At 37.4% G+C, this 20733-nt stretch overlaps 1 protein-coding gene and 1 long non-coding RNA gene across 3 annotated transcripts in view; both read left to right on the top strand.

Annotated features, from left to right (window-relative positions):
- The window catches only part of SESN3 (sestrin 3), a 72180-nt gene that overhangs the window by 28173 nt on the left and 23274 nt on the right, over positions 1 to 20733 (top strand). For both annotated transcript variants that reach the window (XR_014815051.1, XM_003129758.6), the window contains exons 2-4: positions 12830 to 12895; positions 15815 to 16012; positions 18115 to 18297. Coding sequence is in view for 1 of the 2 variants with exons in the window: in XM_003129758.6 (XP_003129806.4) it covers positions 12830 to 12895; positions 15815 to 16012; positions 18115 to 18297 (447 nt within the window). In the remaining variant the exon portion in view is untranslated. The remainder of the gene's footprint in view (positions 1 to 12829; positions 12896 to 15814; positions 16013 to 18114; positions 18298 to 20733) is intronic.
- LOC146399813 (uncharacterized) lies at positions 1224 to 8662 on the top strand. Its single transcript, XR_014815098.1, has 2 exons — positions 1224 to 2385; positions 2704 to 8662. It is a non-coding gene; the product is annotated as an uncharacterized LOC146399813 (long non-coding RNA).

The following is a 20733-nucleotide window of genomic DNA, read 5'->3' as shown; positions in this document are numbered from 1 at the left end:
ATCATGCTCCATCATAAGTGACTAGACATAGTTCCCAGTGCTACACAGCAGGATCTCATTGCTTATCTATTCCAAAGGCAATAGTTTGTAACCCCATGCTCCGCAACCACCCCGCTCCCTCCCCCTCCCCCTTGGCGACCACAAGTCTATTCTGTAAGTCCATGATTTTCTTTTCTATGGAAAGGTTCATTGTGCTTTATATTAGATTCCAGATATCAGTGATATCACATGGTATTTGTCTTTCTCTTTCTGACGTACTTCACTGAGAATGAGAGTCTCTAGTTCCATCCATGTTGCTGCAAATGGCAATATTTCATTCTTTTTTGTGGCTGAGTAGTATTCCATTGTGTATATATACCACATCTTCCTAATCCAATCGTCTGTCAATGGACATTTGGCTTGTTTCCATGTCTTGGCTATTGTGAATAGAGGTGCAATGAACATGCAGGTGCATGTGTCTTTTTCAAGGAAAGTTTTGTCCAGATATATGCCCAAGAGAGGGATTGCTGGGTCGTATGGTAGTTCTATGTATAGATTTCTAAGTATCTCCATACTGCTCTCCATAATGGTTGTATCAGCTTACATTCCCACCACACTGTTAATAGTTATGGTTATTTTCCTCACCATCTGTATTCACAGTAAAAAAAAAAAAAAAAAAAATATATATATATATATACACACACACACACACAAACACACATACATATATATAGTCAGTCTCACCCAAAAAGATCCTTGATGAAACAGTGATAAATAAGCTTTTTACTAAATCTTGTCCTTTGAATACTTATCATTTTAATAGTCCCTGTTTCAAAAGGGAGAATATGCACAAAGCTTGTCTTCATGCCAATGTATGGTGATTGTCTGGAGGAAAAGCAGCTGTTTGATTGAGTTGAGAGCCAAACTAGTCACTTTTTTATTGAATACCATTTTTATATGAAAACAAAAAGACTGGCTGATAATTATGGTTATTCAGACTTGGGTGTCCGATAAACATTTTTACAAAAATGAACACAACGAACCCATTACCTCCAGGAAAACAACCGATAGGATTTATTGCCAATGATAAAATCTGAACTTTGAGAAGAAGAGAATTTTAGAAAACTGATACCTGTCTCTACCATGAGCTTGACCACTTCTCAAAATCTAAAGATTTTTTTCTAATATAAACATGGTACCATTAACACATTGTATCTTTAATGATACATTCAGTGTGTCATCATGTGCAAAATCTGCCAAACTCAGTGATCCAATATTTTCTAAATGACCCATGGTTAATGATACAAAATTATGTGTGGATGAACAATCCCTTCAAAGTACAAGATGAGCCAATAGATGTTAATGTAACAGAGTGAGAAGTTAATTGATGTGGTTCCGGATTCCACCTTCCAACCTATTTAAAAGCTGCTACTAGTCAAGTTTTAGTGTAGTACCATAGAATATCCAAAATTATCTGAAAAAAATATTAAAATATTCCTCCCTTTTCTAACCACATATCTTTGTGAGGCCAGATTTTCTTCCTGTTGTACAATCACCAGCATATAGGACCTGATTGAATACAGAAGCAGATAAAAGAATCCAATTTTCTTAAGTCAGATATTTGCCCAAATACGTAACAATGCTACTCTTCTTAGTTGTTTTTTTTGGAAATTATACTTTGACAAAATTTCTTCTGTGTTAACATGTAATGGGTTTATTACTTCTACTTTTAAATGAATTAATAAATATTAATTTTTTTCTTTGATTTAATTTATAATAATTATTTGATAGATTTCCCTCACATTAATGAAAGCTTTTGGGATCAGTAATTTCTAGCAACATAAAGAGATTCTGATATCAAAAAGATTGTGAACCATCTACCTGCATGAGCAGAACAGGTCATGTTTTTAATTCTGATTACAGTAAGTTATCAGTTTACACGTGTACATTAAAGAACAGTTTTGTAGTCCTCCATTTAGAGATTTAGGGGTTGACAAAATAAGGCAGAAATGATGATCCTGAGACAAATCAGGCCTATTTTCTATTCCTGGCAAAAATTAAAACACACCTGTTCTTTTTAAAACCAGGAACAACCCTTTGTTCTTTTAAATTGCATTGAGGAATTCCCATCATGGCTGTGTTTAATGAACCCGACTAGTATCCATGAGGATTCGGGTTTGATCCCTGGCCTTGCTTAGTGGGTTAAGGATCCAGCGTTGGTGTTGTGGTTGCCATGAGCTGTGGTGTAGGTCGAAAACAGGCTCGGATCCCCCATTGCTGTGGCTGTGGCATAGGCTGGTGGCTACAGCTCTGATTGGACTCCTAGCCTGGGAACCTCCATATGCGGGGGCGCAGCCCTAAAGAGACAAAAGGCCAAAAAAAAAAAAAAAAGGCATTGAAATGGAAGTTTTGGGTTTTTTTTTTTGCCTTTTTGTCTCTTTTGTTGTTGTTGTTGTTGTTGTTGTTATTGTTGCTATTTCTTGGGCCGCTCCCGCGGCGTATGGAGATTCCCAGGCTAGGGGTCGAATCGGAGCTGTAGCCACCGGCCTACGCCAGAGCCACAGCAACGCGGGATCCGAGCCGCGTCTGCAACCTACACCACAGCTCACGGCAACGCCGGATCGTTAACCCACTGAGCAAGGGCAGGGACCGAACCCGCAACCTCATGGTTCCTAGTCGGATTCATTAACCACTGCGCCACGACGGGAACTCCTGAAATGGAAGTTTTAATATAATTCAACATAAAAACCAAACATTTTCATTTGCTCAGTTGTGTTCCTGGCAGGTTGTGTGTGAAAGGGGCTTTCTCAATTGAAACGAGGATATGAGTTCTTAATATTTCTGACTAGTCAGTGTGTAAAAAGAAGTATTGGTTTTCTGATGGCTGAATGCTTATGTTTTACAAATTTCTAGAAATCAATTGTATTTAATGTTTTCACTGAATCCTCTAAGCTGAGTAAGTGACCTGTATTTTGTTAATCATTGTGTTTTGAAAGACCTGGAAACTATCCTGTTATTCTTTTCATTAGAATAACCTAGAGGCCTTTCGATTTTGCTATAACCTGGGCGTGGATGCTTGTGTGTAGAGGTTTGACTTAAAACTCTGCTTTTCCTTCATATACCAGGTAACTATCTTCACTGCACATTTTTTTGTTTCTCCAAAAGACTAGTAGCTATCAGCTCTATATGGAATAATCTTAGAATGTTATATAACTGTAATTGTCTCTAAGAGGAGTCTTAATTTTAAAAACTCCCAAGTTTAATTTCTTTTCCTCTATTTGGGACATAATTTTAATAGGTAATACTTTCTAAAATTAAAGGCAAGTTTTTACTGTTACACAATACAGAGCATTAACATTAAAAATTATTTAAACAGAAGGAAAGCACTTCAACACTTCTGTGGGACCTGCCGAGTCATCTTATAATTGTGGTGGAAAGTATATTGCCTGTATGTTAATAGAGAAGCATTGAGTCAGGTAATTATTATGGACTTGCATTATCTCAGCTACAAAGACTTACAGTTCTCTTCTCATCTTCTGGGGCCTTAACCCCAAATTTTAACAGCATATTCAACAAGTGTATTTTGTCATTCTGCATCTCTAAAGAAAGTGCCTAACACTTAAAAGCTTACACAGGAACCTTTGTTGCTCAAGAACAGTGTCACAGCATGCAATATTATTACTGGTTTTTTTTAAAGAGTAGTACAAACTATAGGTAACTGCAAATACTGCCTGTTTTAACAACATAAGATAAACAAATAGAGAAAAGTGAATATGGCATGTCGAAGTTTTTTGTTTTTTTAGTGAGGGTTGCTTAATCACAAGATCTCAGTTTTTGGAACTTTTTTTTTTTTTTTTTTTTTTTTTTTTTTGCTCTTTAGGGCTGCACCCACAGCATATGGAGTTTCCCAGGCTAGGGGTCAAATCAGAGCTACAGCTGTCGGCCTACGCCACAGCCATAGCAATGCCAGATCCGAGCTGCATCTTTGACCTACACCACTGCTCATGGCAATGCCAGATCCTTAATCCACTGAGTAAGGCCAGGGATCGAACCCAAAACCTCATGGTTCCTAGTCGGATTCGTTTCTGCTGTGCCACTATGGGAACTCTTGGAACTTATTTTTTTTAAAAAAGATATTGTTATTCAAGTGGCCATAACGTAGCACTTTCAAAAATGAACCTGAAGTTTAGCTCACACCATACCCCATATTCAAGTTGAATACTCCAAAATAAACAAGGCACCATCTCAGCCCGATAGCACCTGACAGCTTAGTAGGGGAAAAAGGAGGTAGGGAAATTGATAAATGCAATATTTAGAGTGGCAGTGTTTTGAGATTTCAGGTTAAAAGTTTGTAATCAGCATTAGCTGTTGAAGAAGGCTGAAATTCATTTATTAGTGACAATATCTTCCCAGCAGACCTCAAGTGACTATACCTAGTGTTGAAACTGTTGCAGGAAGGACTTTCCGTAGCATTGGAGTTTTTTAAATTTTTTTCTTTTTATTGGAGCTGCAGCTGCCAGCCTATGCCACAGCCACAGCCACAGCCATGCCAGATCCTAGCCACATCTGCAACCTACACTGCAGCTTTTGACAACACCAGATCCTTAACCCATTGAGCCAGAGATCAAACTTGCATCCTTGTGGACACCATGTCGGGTTCTTAAACTGCTGAGTCACAATGGGAACTCCTGGTAGCACTGGTTTTTCATAGCTCAGTTGAAAGGGGTCCACAGCTGAAGTGTCAGGCCCTTAGAAAGACAAAGACACAGGGGGATTTTGAGTGCTCTTTGGAGTGTCAGTGACTTTCTGCCATACCCTTCTTGGGAGGCTGGGCTCCTGGTGCTCCTGGGGGGTCCCTACATCCCTCAGCTCCAAAGAATAGATGAGATGTTGGTGTGATACACAAGATTCTCACCCTAGATACTCATTGCCATTTTCTGCTTCTCCTCTCTTTTCTCACCAAATGACCTTAGATCTCAGCTATTTTTATTGTATTGAAGGTCAATATATATTTTAATCTAGAGTAGGAGAGGTCATGGTCTTACAAAATCATCTTTTAGGCCATTTTGGAATGGCGGGAAACAATGTATATTCCAGGTAATGACAGACATTTAAACTGGAGTTTACTATAAAATTACAAATCTATTACTATTAATTTAAAACCCATTCTTTTCTCATTTAGGGCTAGAGAGCTTTTATCTACATGTTCCTTTCCATTTGCCCTTTCCCTCTGAAATATGTAATGTCATCAATTTCCACAAACCCAGTCGTTATTCCTGAGATTTTCTGCCAAGGAATAAAAAGATGACATCAGCATTATTTCGTAGCATGGAGCCACCTGCCCATCTCTGCCCTTTTTGCAGTGGTTTCTGCCAAAACGGAACATCTAAAAAGACTGGAAGGAGAATCAACAACTGTAATTTACTATTTGTATTGGTAATTGCAGTTGGCTTCTTTATGATCACACTTCAAAGTTTTGTTTGGGGCGTGTGTTTTATATTTAAGCTATTTTGTCATTGTAGTGTATTAAAAAAGAATGTTGAAGCTATTAAACTATCTCCTGAGGGTATCTTTAAAAATCTTTAAAAATTGAGTGATTAATATATTCAATGGAGTCAAGTTTCTGCTTTGCCAGAATTTTTTATATGGTGAACAAGTTTTTTAAGTCTCTTAAGTGTTTGTATGTAAAGTTAATTACATTACTCTCAATATTATTCTTTCCCATAGATATAAATTCATAAGCAGCTTTTACATTTTAATATGTAGGATATCTATATATATATTTTTTTACTTTTTAGTGAAATAAACTGATGAAGAGAAAAGTAAAAATTAAATTGAATAATTCATTTAAAAAGTATTTAGTAGCTTAAAATGCAGCAATTCTCTCTGGTAGTTGGCCTTTTAGGGGCAAGTAATTTGCTGATTACCTCTAAAGACTCATAATTTTAAGAATTCCTAATATCCATGTATCTTAATTTTCTGGTGTGACTAATTTATATAAAGTGGTCTAGTAAATTGCCTAGCAGTTAATTCATATTTATCCTTTCAGTGTTTTGTTTTCTATCACATAATTACTTAGTAGGCATAATTTCAGCCGATGAATTTCCATCATAACTTCCTTCAGCTATAATAACATCTGAAAAAAGAAACTTTCCTTATGGTAGCATTCCTCAGATCACAACCCTTATAAAATAATCTCTTAGGGCACTTGGAAATAACAGAATAAAAAATATGACTTCTTGTTTTATGATTGGTTTTTCTCTTGATTAAAATTATTGAATTTTATGGAAAAATATCTTAAGCCAATTCTGTGACTATTGTCTAAGATATTTGAAGACAGATCACAATTAAATTTGCTATTGTTTAAAATTTCTTGGCTGCTGTGAACAGTGCTGCAATGAATATAGAGGTGCATGTATCTTTTTGAATTGTAGCTTTGTCAGGATAGGTCCCCAGGAGTGGGATTCCTGGATCATACGGTAGTTCTATATTTAGTTTTCTGAGAAACCCGCCATACTGTTTTCCATAGTGGTTGAACCAACGTACATTCCCACCAACTGTAGATCAACTGTACTCTAAATTTTTTTTAAAATTCCTTAAATGTTTTTTACCCCTTTTATGTTTAACATGACTTAGCATTTTAGAGAATTTCCTTTCTTCTTTTTAGTTGGTGATTTAAGGTTGCCATCAAATTAAGACTCTGAAAAATGGTATCTGCCAACTTTTCTGCCATGGTGGTTAGTTTGTTCTTTTTTTTTTTTTTTTTTTTTTTTTTTTGGTTGTCTAGTTTTAACAGTGAAATCAAGTTTTTATTTCTATGGGTTCACCTTAATGCATGTTTATTCTGCTTATGTTCATTCCTGAATTTTTAACGATTTTGTATCTTTTCATTATCTGAGTAGCTGAAATCATGACTAATCAATCTGTAGAGCAGTGGTGTACCCTAGAACCTTTAGCAGTGATGGAAGAAATCCAGCTTATTATCCACTAGCCACAGTGGCTGTTATACACTTTAAAATGTGGCTAGTGCAATTGAGGCGCTTAATTTTTAACTTCTATTTAATGTTAATCAACTTAAATTTTAAAAGCCACATGTGACTAGTAGATATGGTAATGGACAGTGCAGTTAAAAAAAAAAATCCACAGCTTGTTTTCTAATTTTGGTTTTTTTCACAGAAATGAAACAAGATTTATGATTTAAAGGTCATTGTGTAAGATTTACTAGTATGATCAAAGTCATATATTTCCCAGGATAAGATATTGGCTTTATGCTTGAGGAGCACATGGCAACATTATTCCTCAAAATCAGTGCAGCTGCAGGTTATTTTTACTTCTAATGTAGCACAACCCTGGAATTCTTCTATCAGAGTAGCATCTGTTGAGAAAGTATATCACAGCTATTTCTAGTTTGGGGTGTTTTAGTGGAAATTGAGGGAAGGAAAATAAAAATGAAATCTTACTTTGTATTGTGCTTTATATTTTTTACACTTTTATGTGTGGTCTCCTTCAAAAGCTAAAGCCTAGAATTGACATTTTTCTTGGTGGTGAGGGGAAAATATTTCTCAGCAGGAGAGAAACTCTTAGGATTGAGAAGGAGCTGGGGAAAGGATGAAGCGAAGATTTCATTGGGAAAAGGCAGTTCTAGGATGTAGACACTATACTGTTTGAATGCAGATTCCTAGGACGAGGGGTGAGAGAGAACTAAATCAGAGCCTGCATTACTGGTGTGTGTGATGATTGTATAACTTAAAGAAGAAAGTGAGGAGCAGCTGGTTTGGGATAGGGGATTCATTTTAAACATGTTAATTTTAAGGTGCCGTATGTCACAGGCAGTTCAGAATGTCCCCCAAACGGACGAAAGGGCAGAGCAGAGCTAGCTCTGAGCTAGAGAGCAAAGACCCAGGAGTCGGTCGCAGGGCTTGCTCATTATCACAGGCCCTTTTCTCACCTTTACACTTTCCACCCTCCTCCCCCCAAATAGCAAAAAGTCACGCAGTTCAGTAGAGTTTTGTTTGTATCAAGAAGATGGAAGCCATAGATGAGAACACATCACTCAAGAGAATGGTTATGGATGAAAGAAATGTAGAGAATGTCTAGGCAAAGAATAGAAGTGGTTGGTAAGTGGATTGGATGGTGCAGTGCTAGGAAAGCTGAGCTGCGAGAGAGTTGCCTAGAAAGAGGCAGATCTGAATTGTGCTCCGAGGTGAGAAGGCAGCTTATTGCACAGGGGGCATCTCAGTGGGGGTCTGAAGAGTGGGGGGTGTTGGTGTTCAGTGGATGTAAAGTTTCAGTTATGCTGGATGGAGACATCCTAGACAAATGTGGTACAACTTTGTGCTTATACTTGACAGTACTGTACAGTGCACTCATTTTGTTAGGAGGGTAGTTATGTTTTTTTAACTGTAATTTTTAAAAGGGAGGGGGAAATTCCTTGATATTTTTCTGGAGACTTTAATATATGTGCAGACATTGAGACAAAGATTGGCTGATTTTTTTTTTTTCTTTTCCTGAATTGCTTCTGTCTGGATCCAGTCTCAATTTGGTTAAGAGCATTTCTGCAATTATATTAAGATGCTTGGTTATGGGATTGAGTAGGTGTGCCCATCAAACCAGTAAGTCTGCAGAGCAGTCATTTCACATTCGGAAAAGCATTAAAATGCCTAAAGATGTAATTAAAAAAAAATCATGAGTTCCCACTGTGGCACAGCAGGTTAAGGATCTGGTGTTGTCTCTGAGGTGGTACGGGCTCAGTCCCTGGCCTGGTAGTGGGTTAAGGATCCAGCATTGCTGTAGCTGTGGCATAGGTCACAGCTGCACCTTGGATTCAGTCCCTGACCTGGGAACTTCCATATGCCATGGATGCGGCTGAGAAAGAAAAAAAAAAAAAAAATCGCATATTGTCTTAAACAGCATTTCTGTGATGGAGCTGTCTGCACAGGCCTGTACATTGGCTATTGGATACTTGAAATGTGGCCAGTTTGAATGAGCAACTAGATTTTTAACTTTATTTAGGTTTAATTAATTTAAATTTAGCCACATACGGCTGATGGCTACCATATAAGGTGACCCAAGTTTAGAGACTTCAGAAAAATTAATCGGGCATAAATAAAGTAGGAGCCCAGTCCTTGGGCATTTTGGATTTGAAATAAAGGCTGAGGGAAAGTATTACAAGGTATTACAGGAAACCACAACTCCAACTAATCGTTGTAAAGGGTGTCTTTTGGATATGGTGCTCTCCGGTTTTTTCTATGTCTTATTTTATGAATTTTAAAAACATTTCAGAGGCGGGGAATAAACTTTGAGTAAAATGAGTTTTAAGTATAATTTATAAGTTGCCTTGATCATGAAAAAATTTTTTCACCTTCATGTAAATATACAAAGCAGTCAACTGAAACAATAGTAGAGTCCTTACCAGAAAAGATGCTCCTTTTACAGAAGCAAGAAGTAGGCTGATCATATCAGTAGTGATGCCATTAAAAAAATATAAACAAGGAAATAAAGGTAATGGTAAAACTTAAAAATGATGTTAGTTTTTCCCTTCTCTTCAGTGTATGAACAGCTCTCGTAGGTGAGGCCACATCACCTTTCCCTGGGCTCTTGCAGTATCTTTCCATTTTGTTTTGCTTTGTGTGGGGGGTTGTTTTTTGTTTGTTTGTTCCGGCTCAGGTCCAGGGACCACGTCACTCCCAGAATTGCATTATTAAAAACTCAGTTCTGATCCACAACTCTGTTTAAGAAATATTACCTCTATAAGTATGCAATTAAGTTTTCAAACATTTTTGAATGCTCTTTTTCACTTTTGAGTTAGTGGGTTATGTGAACATTTTCTCAGCTGTTGAAAATAAAATTGGTAAAAATATATCAGTACTGTGCAACAAGAACTTTAAATATATCTATAACCTAAACCCAAGGAAGTCTACACCTGGGAATCTTCCTAAAGAAACTGTCCTAGGAGTTCCTGCTGTGGCACAGTGGGTTAATGACCCAACATTGTCTCTGTGCTGCTGTGGGCTTTATCCCTGGCCCAGTGCAGTGAGTTAAGGATCCAGCATTGCTGCAGCTGTGATGTAGGTTGCAGCTGCAGCTTGGATTCAGTCCCTGGCCTGGGAACTTACATATGCCACAGGTGAGGCCAAAAAAAGAAAGGAAAAAAAAAAAAGAAACTATCCTAAGTACCACAGAATATTCCCCCGGGATAAGGAGCATAAGGATATTCATCAAAGCATTATTTATAATAGTGGAAACTGTATATAACTCATAGAAAATGACTAAGTAAATGATAACTGCTAAAGTGATATATTTCCATATCACTTTTAGATGCACCTGCTTTGGACTGTATCATATGATGTCGTTAGTTAATACATTTCTGCCAGTCTACTCCTTATTTGTGTCCCTCCTGTCCCCAGCACATTGTAAATGCTCCATGACTATTTCCTGAATAAATGAACAATTGAATATAGACACAGATTAAATCCAGTGTCCGTTGCTTCTCATCAATTGGTTAAAATTAATAGATATTATATCCCTTTAAGAGCAATAGTGTGCAGTTCCATTTGTGATGAAAACCTATTTTTGATTTAAACCTCTTTGGTTCTAGAAAATACTTCGGTAGGCAGAATAACTATTTCAGGCCTATAAAGGTAAATTTAGTTGATAAATGTATCAGTGGTTTTTATAAATAAATCATATTTGTAATAAATCATTCTCTATCTCCAAAGTCCCTTGTATACTTCTAGTTTATTTTCCTCCCTATATATTTTCTCTGAAGTTTGTGGTTTTTTTAAATAAGTATAAATTTATCTCTATTTGTCTCCCTATTGACATTTTTCTCCTCAAATCTGTGATGTGTTCTCACAGTCAGTTCCTTTAACTGCTTTGTTTATTTGAAAAGATCAATTGTCAAGGAAATTGCTTTTCACATATTGGCACATGAGGTGGTATTATATAGAGAGTATTTGAAATTCTATTTTCTATAACTTACAGAGGCTAGCAAAGGGAAGAACTCTATTTCCTTTTAAATCTTTTTTTCTGGGTAAATCTAGGTGACGGTTAATGTAGGCAAGAAATACCGATATTAGAAATTCTGAATTACTCCTTTTTACGTGGAATCCTCTGATATGCTAGCCGGGAGATTGAGATCTTTTTATCATCACTTCACAAATACAACCTCGATGCCTCAGTCTCTCTAAAACATTAGCAGTTTAAGATGATGATTAGGTAAAATTTTTATTTCAGTAGAACCCTGAGAATTGATAAAGACTATGTGGCAAGCTCAGGAGGGCAGGGACCATATCTGTTTGGCTCACCCTGTATCCTCAGAGTCTGTCGCAGTATCGTCGGATGCCTGGCTGCTTCCTACTGAAATAAGGGATTTAAATAACTGTTTTGTGTTTGGCAGTTTCTTGGATTATAAGGAACAACAACAACAAAAAAAAGATTCAGGTTACCTTGTGCAGAAAAAGAGAAGGAAGAAGAGAGGGGGGAGGGACAGAAAGAGGAAAAAGAAGAGTTGCTTTCTCTTGTGAATCCTTAGACACTCGAATGGTTTTCCTGTAGAAGCAGGTATCTGCTGATGTCTACTCTGCTGCTGTTTCATTGTTTCCTCTCTGCCTCTGCCGTGTTGTGTCTCTTCTCTATCAGATCACCTTCCTTTCCAAAACTCTAGGACTCTACAATCTTTTACCCTCAACTTGCTTTGGGTAGAACTTTTTCATCGAGGCACTCACACAGCTTTGGTGTTGATTGGTCCAGTCGACCGTGGCCAGGACGTAATGTGAAATTGACATTGCCCTTCTTGGATAAGAAACCACCTAGAGCTACTTCCTCATTTTAGCAGTTTCCTGAGGAGGGCTTGGTGGCGAACTTAATATTAACGCTTTTTCAGCAGACATCTGTTCCCATGTTTCAGTTTTCCACTCAGTTTTTATAATATTTATAAACCATGATATAGTCCCTATTTTCATCTATGGCTTTGAAGGGCTCCTATTTAGAACTTTAGACTATTACTCTTATTGTAACAAAATTAAGTCATTTCTCCTATGTCTTCTCCTGGCTAAGAAGGATTTCAAAGCATCAGAGCCTCCCTCTGACTATTCCTCCTCTTCACCCTGCCTCCAGAGAACGAAGTTAGTCCCTGATGAGAGTTTTCTTGGCTTATACGATAGTCCGGCTTAAATGAGGACACCAAAATATTTTTCAACTAAAATAGTTTAACAAAAAAATGAAAAACATCAATTAAGCAATTGTTAAGACTACGTAGGATAGCAAGCGGAACAATAAGCCTGGTTAAAGTCTCCATTTCTCAAATTAACCTCTGCTTCTCCAAGTTTTACATTTTTCTTAACTCAAAGCCTGAAAACTTTACATTAGATATGCTTATTCCTCTTTTATTCAGAAAGAAAAACACAAGTCAGAGCATTGCTTTGGGGAGTTGCATGTAATCCTCTTAGAATCTAACCTTTCCTTTAGTTTTCAAATTGAGGTCTAAGTCTACTCATATTAGATATGATTTTATTATGGAGGTGGATGGTTTCCAGTCATGTCAAATATGGACTAAAAGCCTCTGGTGCTGTAGAGTACGAGGGAAATGATGTTTGAGGAGTTTACTGTGTACCCTGTACTGTGGTAGGAGCATGTCTGTCCCATTATTTTGCTCATACAGTGTCCCTCTGGGTTTTTGTTGTTGTTGTTTTTGGATCTGAGACCCAAAACTTGCTATGATTTTACGTAATTCTATTTATTTATTCTATTTACTTTAGTATCTTCACAGTAAATTTGCACCAATTTAACTTTCCTTGGAAAGTTATCATTAAGTTATCATTAATGCTTAAAACTTTCCTTTTAAAAACAGGATAAAAGAATCAGAGTATCTCAACCCTTGACAAGAGGACCAAGTGCCTTTATTCCAGAGAAGGAAGTAAGTGTATCTGTCTTAATACACACAAAGTGTGATTAAAAAAAAAAATTAATCGTGTCAAAGAATATCTTGTTTTAATGTGGAAGTAAACATGTGATGTACTCTTATTTCTTATTTATATGTCGGAAAACCACAGAGGTATTTTCAACTTTCACTTACAAGATTGTGTGTGTGATAATCTGCCTTCTTATTTTAGAGTTAGGCTGTACTAGAAGGTTAGAAAAATGTAAAATTTAAAATACCGTATTTGATTGCTTTGCTAACAGTAATAAAACTTAATATTAACCTAAGGTTTAAGGTTTTAAAATGGCCAGTGTTTCATGGTGATTATAAGTCACATAAATGTTAAGAAAAGACATTTTGAAATGAAAGAGTGAGTTTCCCCACTAAACCTATTAAATTTCTTTATACTGATATTTTATCACTAGTGGTTACTCTCTTTGGTTCTAAGACTCTGATGGACCCGAATGTCACAGAATCTCTGCTACAAGCTGTCCCCGTTGATGAGGGTGGGGAGTCCAGATGGTAAATGCAAGAAAGAAAGGTTATAAATTGACACAAAGGAGATTATAATAAATTCAAGTTTGTGTTGCCTGTTTTGTGGGTATACAGCTCTATGAAAGACCACAGCAGTGTTTAGGACCTGTAGATTCTTCGATGCTTTTAAGGTATACTTGGGCTAAGAAAAGTTTAATAAAGACCAGTAATTCAGTTTTTCTCTGCTTACAAAATTATTAATTCATGGGGTTCCCATCATGGCTCAGTGGTTAACGAACCTGACTAGTGACCATGAGGTTGGAGGTTCGATCCCTGGCCTCGATCAGTGGGTTAAGGATCCGGTGTTGCCGTGAGCTGTGCTGTAGGTTGCAGACGAGGCTCGGATCTGGTGTTGCTGTGGCTGTGGCGTAGGCCGGCAGCTACAGCTGGGATTGGACCCCTAGCCTGGGAACCTCCATATGCCACAGGTGCAGCCCTAAAAAGACAAAAGACAAAAAAAAAAAAAAAAAAAGTTATTAACTCATACTGACTATGGTTATATATACAAATTTTCTGTTGGCTGCAAAGATATCATTTATTTTAAAGTAGCAGCATTATTCCTATACTGTTCAGAAATATTTATAGAGCACCTGTTATGTGTCAGGCATTGTCTTAAACGAAAGGATGAGTAGAATTTGAATAATATATGCCAGGTCATTGCCAGAGTCAGCAGTTCCATCATGTTCCTTTTGCCTTTTTAGTGACCTTACCATTTACATGAAAGCCCAAAGTTAACAGTAATGTTTTGGGAGTTCAGTGACTATAGCTGATCTAGGTGGTGACCATGCATTCGAGAAACTGCTGTGCTTGTTCTATTTCCCTCAGAGAGCACAGGGCTGCCCTTAGTGGAGTGATTGCCTGATATATATATATATATATATATATATATATATATATATATATATATATATATATATAAAGACTTCCTGAAACCCAGTCATTTACATAGTATGTGTCTGAAGATAATCTGGTTTGCAGAAGCAACCACTGTTTTCAGGCTCTATTTCATCATGTGAGTCTATTAATGTATTTTAGGCATCAATTAAACAGAAACAGCTTTTGCTGAAAAACAAAACAAAAGCAACAAATATTCTATCCCTAATTATATGTGGTTTATCTTGATCCTGTTATGTTTTTAACTATTATCTTGGTCCCTGTAGTTAGCAAAATGGGGGGAAATGAGCAAATGGAAATATATTTGGCTCTGTAATGAGCTGAAGTGGAATGCCTCTTTTCTACACCATTATAATGAACATTTCCTCACAATTTACACTTTTCAAACATTGTATTTCCTTCAGGATTAAATTTTCCTTAGTCAATAGTGCCTTTGTATAATTCGTACTTATTTTCAAAAAGACAATAAAGCCAACCCTGAAGTGTAAACAGTTTCTTAATGGCAGTGTGGATTTTTGGAAAGGCCATTGGTCTCAGGAGATCTAGATTCTAGACCAGGCTCTGCTGTTATGTAGGTATATGAGCTTGAATTTATCTTGACTGTTTCCTTATCTAAAATAAAGAACATATTCTTCTTAAGTTCTAGAACTCGATTCTAAAATACCAATAAATGATGAACTAGTCCCAGAAATACACATCTGATGTCCATTAATTCCCACAGAGCTGGGTCCTTCCAAAAGGTGCTAATGAGCTCCTAACACCTTCCGAGCCAGCTCTTGGTTTGATGCCCAAGCTGTCATTGTTTATAAAGATATATATAAATAATCTATTTTTGAGAAAGCTCCTTTGATTCCCTTGGTTGCAGCAAGTCCATTTTAATAACTTGTCTTTAATAATTAATAGATATGCTTAAAGTAGGAATTCTATTGTCCCTATTAATTTTTCAATTAACACTTTCCTACAAATCATATTTTTTCTTTGTCCCTAAAAAGACTGCCTAAAGCTTTTTTTACGTTTAATAACAAGAAGCAAAGGCTCAGACTAAGAATATTTCTCTTAAGATAATGTGATTAAGTATCTTCATAGGCTATTGAGATAAAACTGTAAATATATTAAATCAGATGCCACTACTTTTGTCTCACCATAAATTGGTGTAACAATAATCAGGCAAGCAGGCCCTGAAAATTTTGCCTTATGCGTCTGGCAAAGCAGATGGGAGCTTCTTTTCTCCAGTTTCATGGCTGTGTGTACAATGTTTGATAATTTGACATTTGTTGTTTAATAAATTGTGGTCCCAGAGCCAAAAATGAATCGTTTTTTGTTTTGTTTCTGTTTTTTAAATTTCTGATCCTAGTATGGGCAACGGCATAATTTCAGTGTCTGGTAATAATCAAAAGAACATTCATTTGCTTCAGTCGTGGCATAATGTATGTAAACCAACGGCGTGTTTACTTCTCAGTCATGATTGTGTTGTTTCTTGGTGGTAAGGTTGTCCAAGCCAACACAGTGGATGAACGTACTAACTTTCTCGTGGAAGAATACTCCACATCCGGTCGCCTGGACAACATCACCCAGGTCATGAGTCTGCACACGCAGTACCTGGAGTCCTTCCTGAGGAGCCAGTTCTACATGCTGCGCATGGACGGCCCGCTTCCACTCCCGCACCGGCACTACATCGCCATCATGGTGCGCTTGTTTCCGGTTCCGGGTTCCCGTGACGTCATCCTCGCTTAGGCCTTCTCCCTCCTAATAGTAACTCTGTGTTCGTTGCCAGCCAAGTATGATTATGTGGAGATAAGAACCGAAGAAGTCTATGGCCTTTTGGATCCCAAGTTCCTTGGCTACATTTTGAATGCTTTAAGCCAGTTCATGTACTAAATGTTTCTCATTTAATTATCAGTAAAATCATTTTCCATACTTAATCTCTTAACGGTTAAAGATGCTTGTTGGGTCTGAAGTCATGTACCTACTCACCTACAGGCTAAGTTTTTGTTCCTGATACTTTGCTTTTATTATTAATATGGAACAGTTGTCTGAACACTTTTTTTTTTTTTTTTTTTTTTTTTTTGTTGTTGTCTTTTTTAGGGCTGCTCCCGCGGCATATGGAGGTTCCCAGGCTAGGGGTCTAATCGGAGCTGTAGCCACAGCCTAAGCCAGAGCCACAGCAACGAAGGATCTGAGCTGCGTCTGCAACCTACCCCACAGCTAACGGCAATGCCGAATCCTTAACCCACTGAGCAAGGCCAGGGATCGAACCATGAGGTTCCGACTAGGAACCGGATTCATTAACCACTGAGCCATGACAGAAACTCCGGAACAGTTGTTTGTAACATGTTTCATCATCCTGCACAGAAAGGATGTCACTGATTTGGCGCAATCTTGGAAATCGACTATATTTCCATCAAAATCTGAAAAATAAAAAATAAATTTTGAAAACAGAACATCACCAATTTGGCCAAATAATAGGAAAGTATCAGGAGCTGCCATTGTGGTGCAGTGGAAACGAATCCAACTAGCATCCATGAGGATGCCGGTTCGATCCCTGGCCTGGCTCAGTGGGTTGGGACTCTGGTGTTGCTGTGAGCTGTGGTATAGGTCACAGACATGGCTCAGATTCCATGTTGCTGGGGCTGTGATGTAGGCTGGCAGCTGCAGCTCTGATTCTACCCCTAGCCTGGGAACTTAACATATGCTTCAGGTGCAGCCCTAAAAAGCGGAGAAAAAAAAAAAAAAAAAAAGGAAAGTGTCAGTCAGCACCAAAGGAGACTAGATAGGAGAATTCTTAAATAAATTATAATACTTCTAACTTTAGTACTTGGTACAAACTAACTAATGTTTGGTAGGGGAGAGAATTATAAATTGGGGTGATAGGCAGCAGGGGTAAGAAGGGTAGAAACAGTGCTACAGTTGGAGTGTTGCTGGAGAAAAGAGGAATAAGCACAAGATGCAAGTGCTGTGTATTTGGAGAGGTTAGCAGAGCAGCTGGGCCGGCACAGTGAACAGAGCCAGCCGGAGTTAGTTTTCCTCAAGTTTAATTTGTTTATGCTCTCACTGAAGTTTTCAACAACAAAAAAAAAGGGCTACCTTCTGTGTGTTATTAAATGATTAACTTGGCTAGGATTATTCAGTTTAAGGTTTGGAGAAGAAAGAAATAAAGTGTAGAAAATAGAATAAAACAACACTATTTAACTGAGGAGCAGACCTAAGGAGAGGAGAGGTGAAAGGTTGGCTTTGCCCGGATTTACCCATTGTCACTATCAAGGCCGATTCTGGTGAGCACATATCAGAAAAGGTCATTGAGCTTCAGTTTCATCTCAATAGGATGATGTGCACAGATAAGGCTGATTCAGAGTTATCTGAAAGGGAATGAGAGAAATATTCAAATTAGCATGCACTCTGAATTGGTGTAATACAAGTTAATGAGATTTGATTATGTTTTAAATAGAATACAGTTGATGTCATTTACTCTAATGAACTGGACATTTATTTCCTTAACAGAGCTAGAAAGTGGCTCTAAGATGACCCTTAGCAACTTCTGGATGAGGAAGTAATTGGCTTCATGTGACATTTGCTTGTGTAAAGTATCAGCTTTATGCATTGATTCAGGAATCTATTACAGTATTGTGATATAAGTTGTAGGAAGAGGATTCTATAAGAAGAATTATTAGCTATGAGAAGAATTATTAACTATAAAAATGCTTACTTCTGTCTAAATTATTATTTTAGTAATATAGAATAAGACTATATACCATGACTGTTTTATCCAGTAACTCTTGTCTTTGTTTTAGGCTGCAGCTAGACATCAGTGTTCTTACTTAATAAACATGCACGTGGATGAATTTTTAAAGACAGGAGGTAATGCCGAGTGGTTGAATGGTTTGGAATATGTACCACAAAGACTGAAAAATCTTAATGAAATAAACAAGCTATTAGCACACCGACCCTGGCTGATCACAAAAGAGCACATTCAGGTACTGAGTGTTTCTTTAAGAAAAGAAAAAGTTTACTGAGGATTCTCACTAAGAGTTAATATTTTAGTTAAATATTTTGCATAAGGCTTTATTTTGAATACTTGGATATTAGGAACTTGAAAATAAAGATAGTGTATTCATATATGTAGAAAAGATAAATTTAGAAAGTCAGTGGGTTCCATTTAAATATAAATGAATACTTCTCTCTAAGTCATCAGTAATTAGCTTGTTTAAGTGTTTTAGGGAGTAGTTATGAGAAGAGTTGATTTCTGCTTTCTAGCGGTAGGTGGAACAAAGAAAATGCACTAGCAGGATAAGGTACCTGGGTTCTCGTGTCTATCTCTGTTACCCACTAGTTTGTGACCTTTAGTAAGGTAACGTCTGTGGGGTTCAGTAGTTCCATCCCCTTCTATAAACCAGGGGCCTAGATTAAATGAGTTCTAAACTCCTTTCTAGTTCTAACATTCATAGTTTAACTATTTTGAAAAAAATGATTTTGCAAACAAGTTATTTCCCAACTGGTGTGTGAATGCTGACAGGCTTCTAGAAACTAGAGATTAGATAAGAAATAGAATTGTGATTGGCTGGAGCCCTTGGCCTTGAAAAGGAGAGTGTGAAAGGCCTCCAGGGTGAGGTTGTTGGAGAATATGCTTAGCACTGTGCTTGGTACTTGGTCACTATTCAATAAATAGGAGTCATTATCTAAATTATGATCAGCAAAGCCTTAGGTATTTAAAACCCCTGATTGCAATGCATAGAAATGTCCCTGGATTTTTGTTTGTTTGTTTTTTGAAGGTTTTAAAAAATTGTTTTTGGATCCTCTTTTTAAACTATTGTTTTGTGAGTTATTTGCCCAGTTAAACCAAACTTAGCTTTTGTCAATCTGCATATTCTGTTTTTATCTATGTGAAAATCTTTGAAGCACAGTGAGGTTTGTATTCTGGCTTGATGATATGTTAGTTAGCTAAAAGAAAGAACCCTTATTTTTATGCCACATGTTAATAACTTCGTGCCAGATACTTTGGTGAATCTAAAAAGATAGACCCTGCCCTTGGACTTGCTTGGCATCTCAGCGGGGAGATACAGGGAAGTAATGACAATGATTCCAGCACAGTAGCAAATGAAGGTATAGGAATAAAGACAATGGGACCAGGCGGTTTCACAAAAGAGGTAACATTTGAGATAGGACTTAAAGAATAAGTGGGAATTTTCAAGTAAAGGAGGGCATTCCAGACAGACAATGGAATATGAAATATTATGAAACAATAGAGAAGTAGCTAACAGTTTCAGGTTACTGAAGTGTGATCAAGGGTGAGGGAGAGGGGATGGGAAAATTAGGATCATATTGTGTGACGCAATGAACACTGCATTAAAGTATTTGTATTTTATCTTCAGAAAGTTAGGGTCTCCACAGTTAGGAGGCACATAAGACAATCCTTCCAAATGTTAGAAAATGTGTGGGTGTTGTCTCATTCTTTTACGTTTCTATATTTGTGTATTGTATAATGTTAGTGTGATAGGACCTGTCTATAACTCAACTATATAAAATGTTGTCTTTCATAAGTATGTAGTCATTTATTTAAAAGCATACATAGGGGTTGTTACTGTCAGAAGTATAGATGATCAAAGGAGCTTAGACTGCTATGATGAAGCATTGAGAATCATTAAAAGTTTCTGAGCTGAGTTGTAATAGGAGCATATTTGGGGATGAAGAGGGTAAATTATAAATGATACAGACTAGAAGCAGGGAAGCCGGTCAGAAAACATTTGCAGTAATCCACCTGAGAGTTTGGGGGTTTTTTTTAAAAGCCATAGGGAGATAAAGAGGAGGGATCAGATTGTATATGATTATTCTGCATGAGACTACGCAGGACTTGGTAACTAGCAGAATGTGAAGATGGAAAAGGGGGCTGGAACCTGAGACTCGCTCTACATGGGCAAAAAGCAGTGCCATGAGCAGGATAGCACACACAGGCATGAGAAGAGGAGCCTGGCATCTGTGTGATGATGTCCTGTTACTGAAGGAAATGCAGGTCTGTGGCTCAAGATAAAGGATAGATCAGCAATAAAATTGGATAGTTGTTTACAGATAAGCAGAGGTCAAGTTGAAGAGGTGAATGATCCATCTGGGGATATATTGTACAAGGAAGAAGATTATAGATAGACTAGATCAAGCTGACATTGCAGAGGCAAGCAGGAAAAGAAGCGGGTGGGAGGGGGATGGAGAAGGAGCCATCTCAGGGTGGGAAGGGCACTACTAAAAAAATAATAGAATTGCTGAAGTCAAGGGAGAGTAAGTTCAATCAGGGAGGAAATGAAGGAAATGTGAATGCAGAGATCAAATAAGCTAAGGACTAAAAAGAAATAGTTTTGGCCATTTGAAGGTCATATGTGACCTTAGTGAAAGTAGCTTCAGGCGTTTGCTTGAAAAAGAAG

The sequence above is a fragment of the Sus scrofa genome, chromosome 9 (genome assembly GCF_054392235.1).
Source record: "Sus scrofa isolate SSC_HxYL_T2T_F1_AM1 chromosome 9, Sscrofa_HxYL_maternal_Yorkshire_Landrace_v2.0, whole genome shotgun sequence".
In the NCBI taxonomy this organism is placed as follows: Eukaryota; Metazoa; Chordata; class Mammalia; order Artiodactyla; family Suidae; genus Sus; species Sus scrofa.
This window is presented reverse-complemented; position numbering and strand designations above follow the sequence as displayed.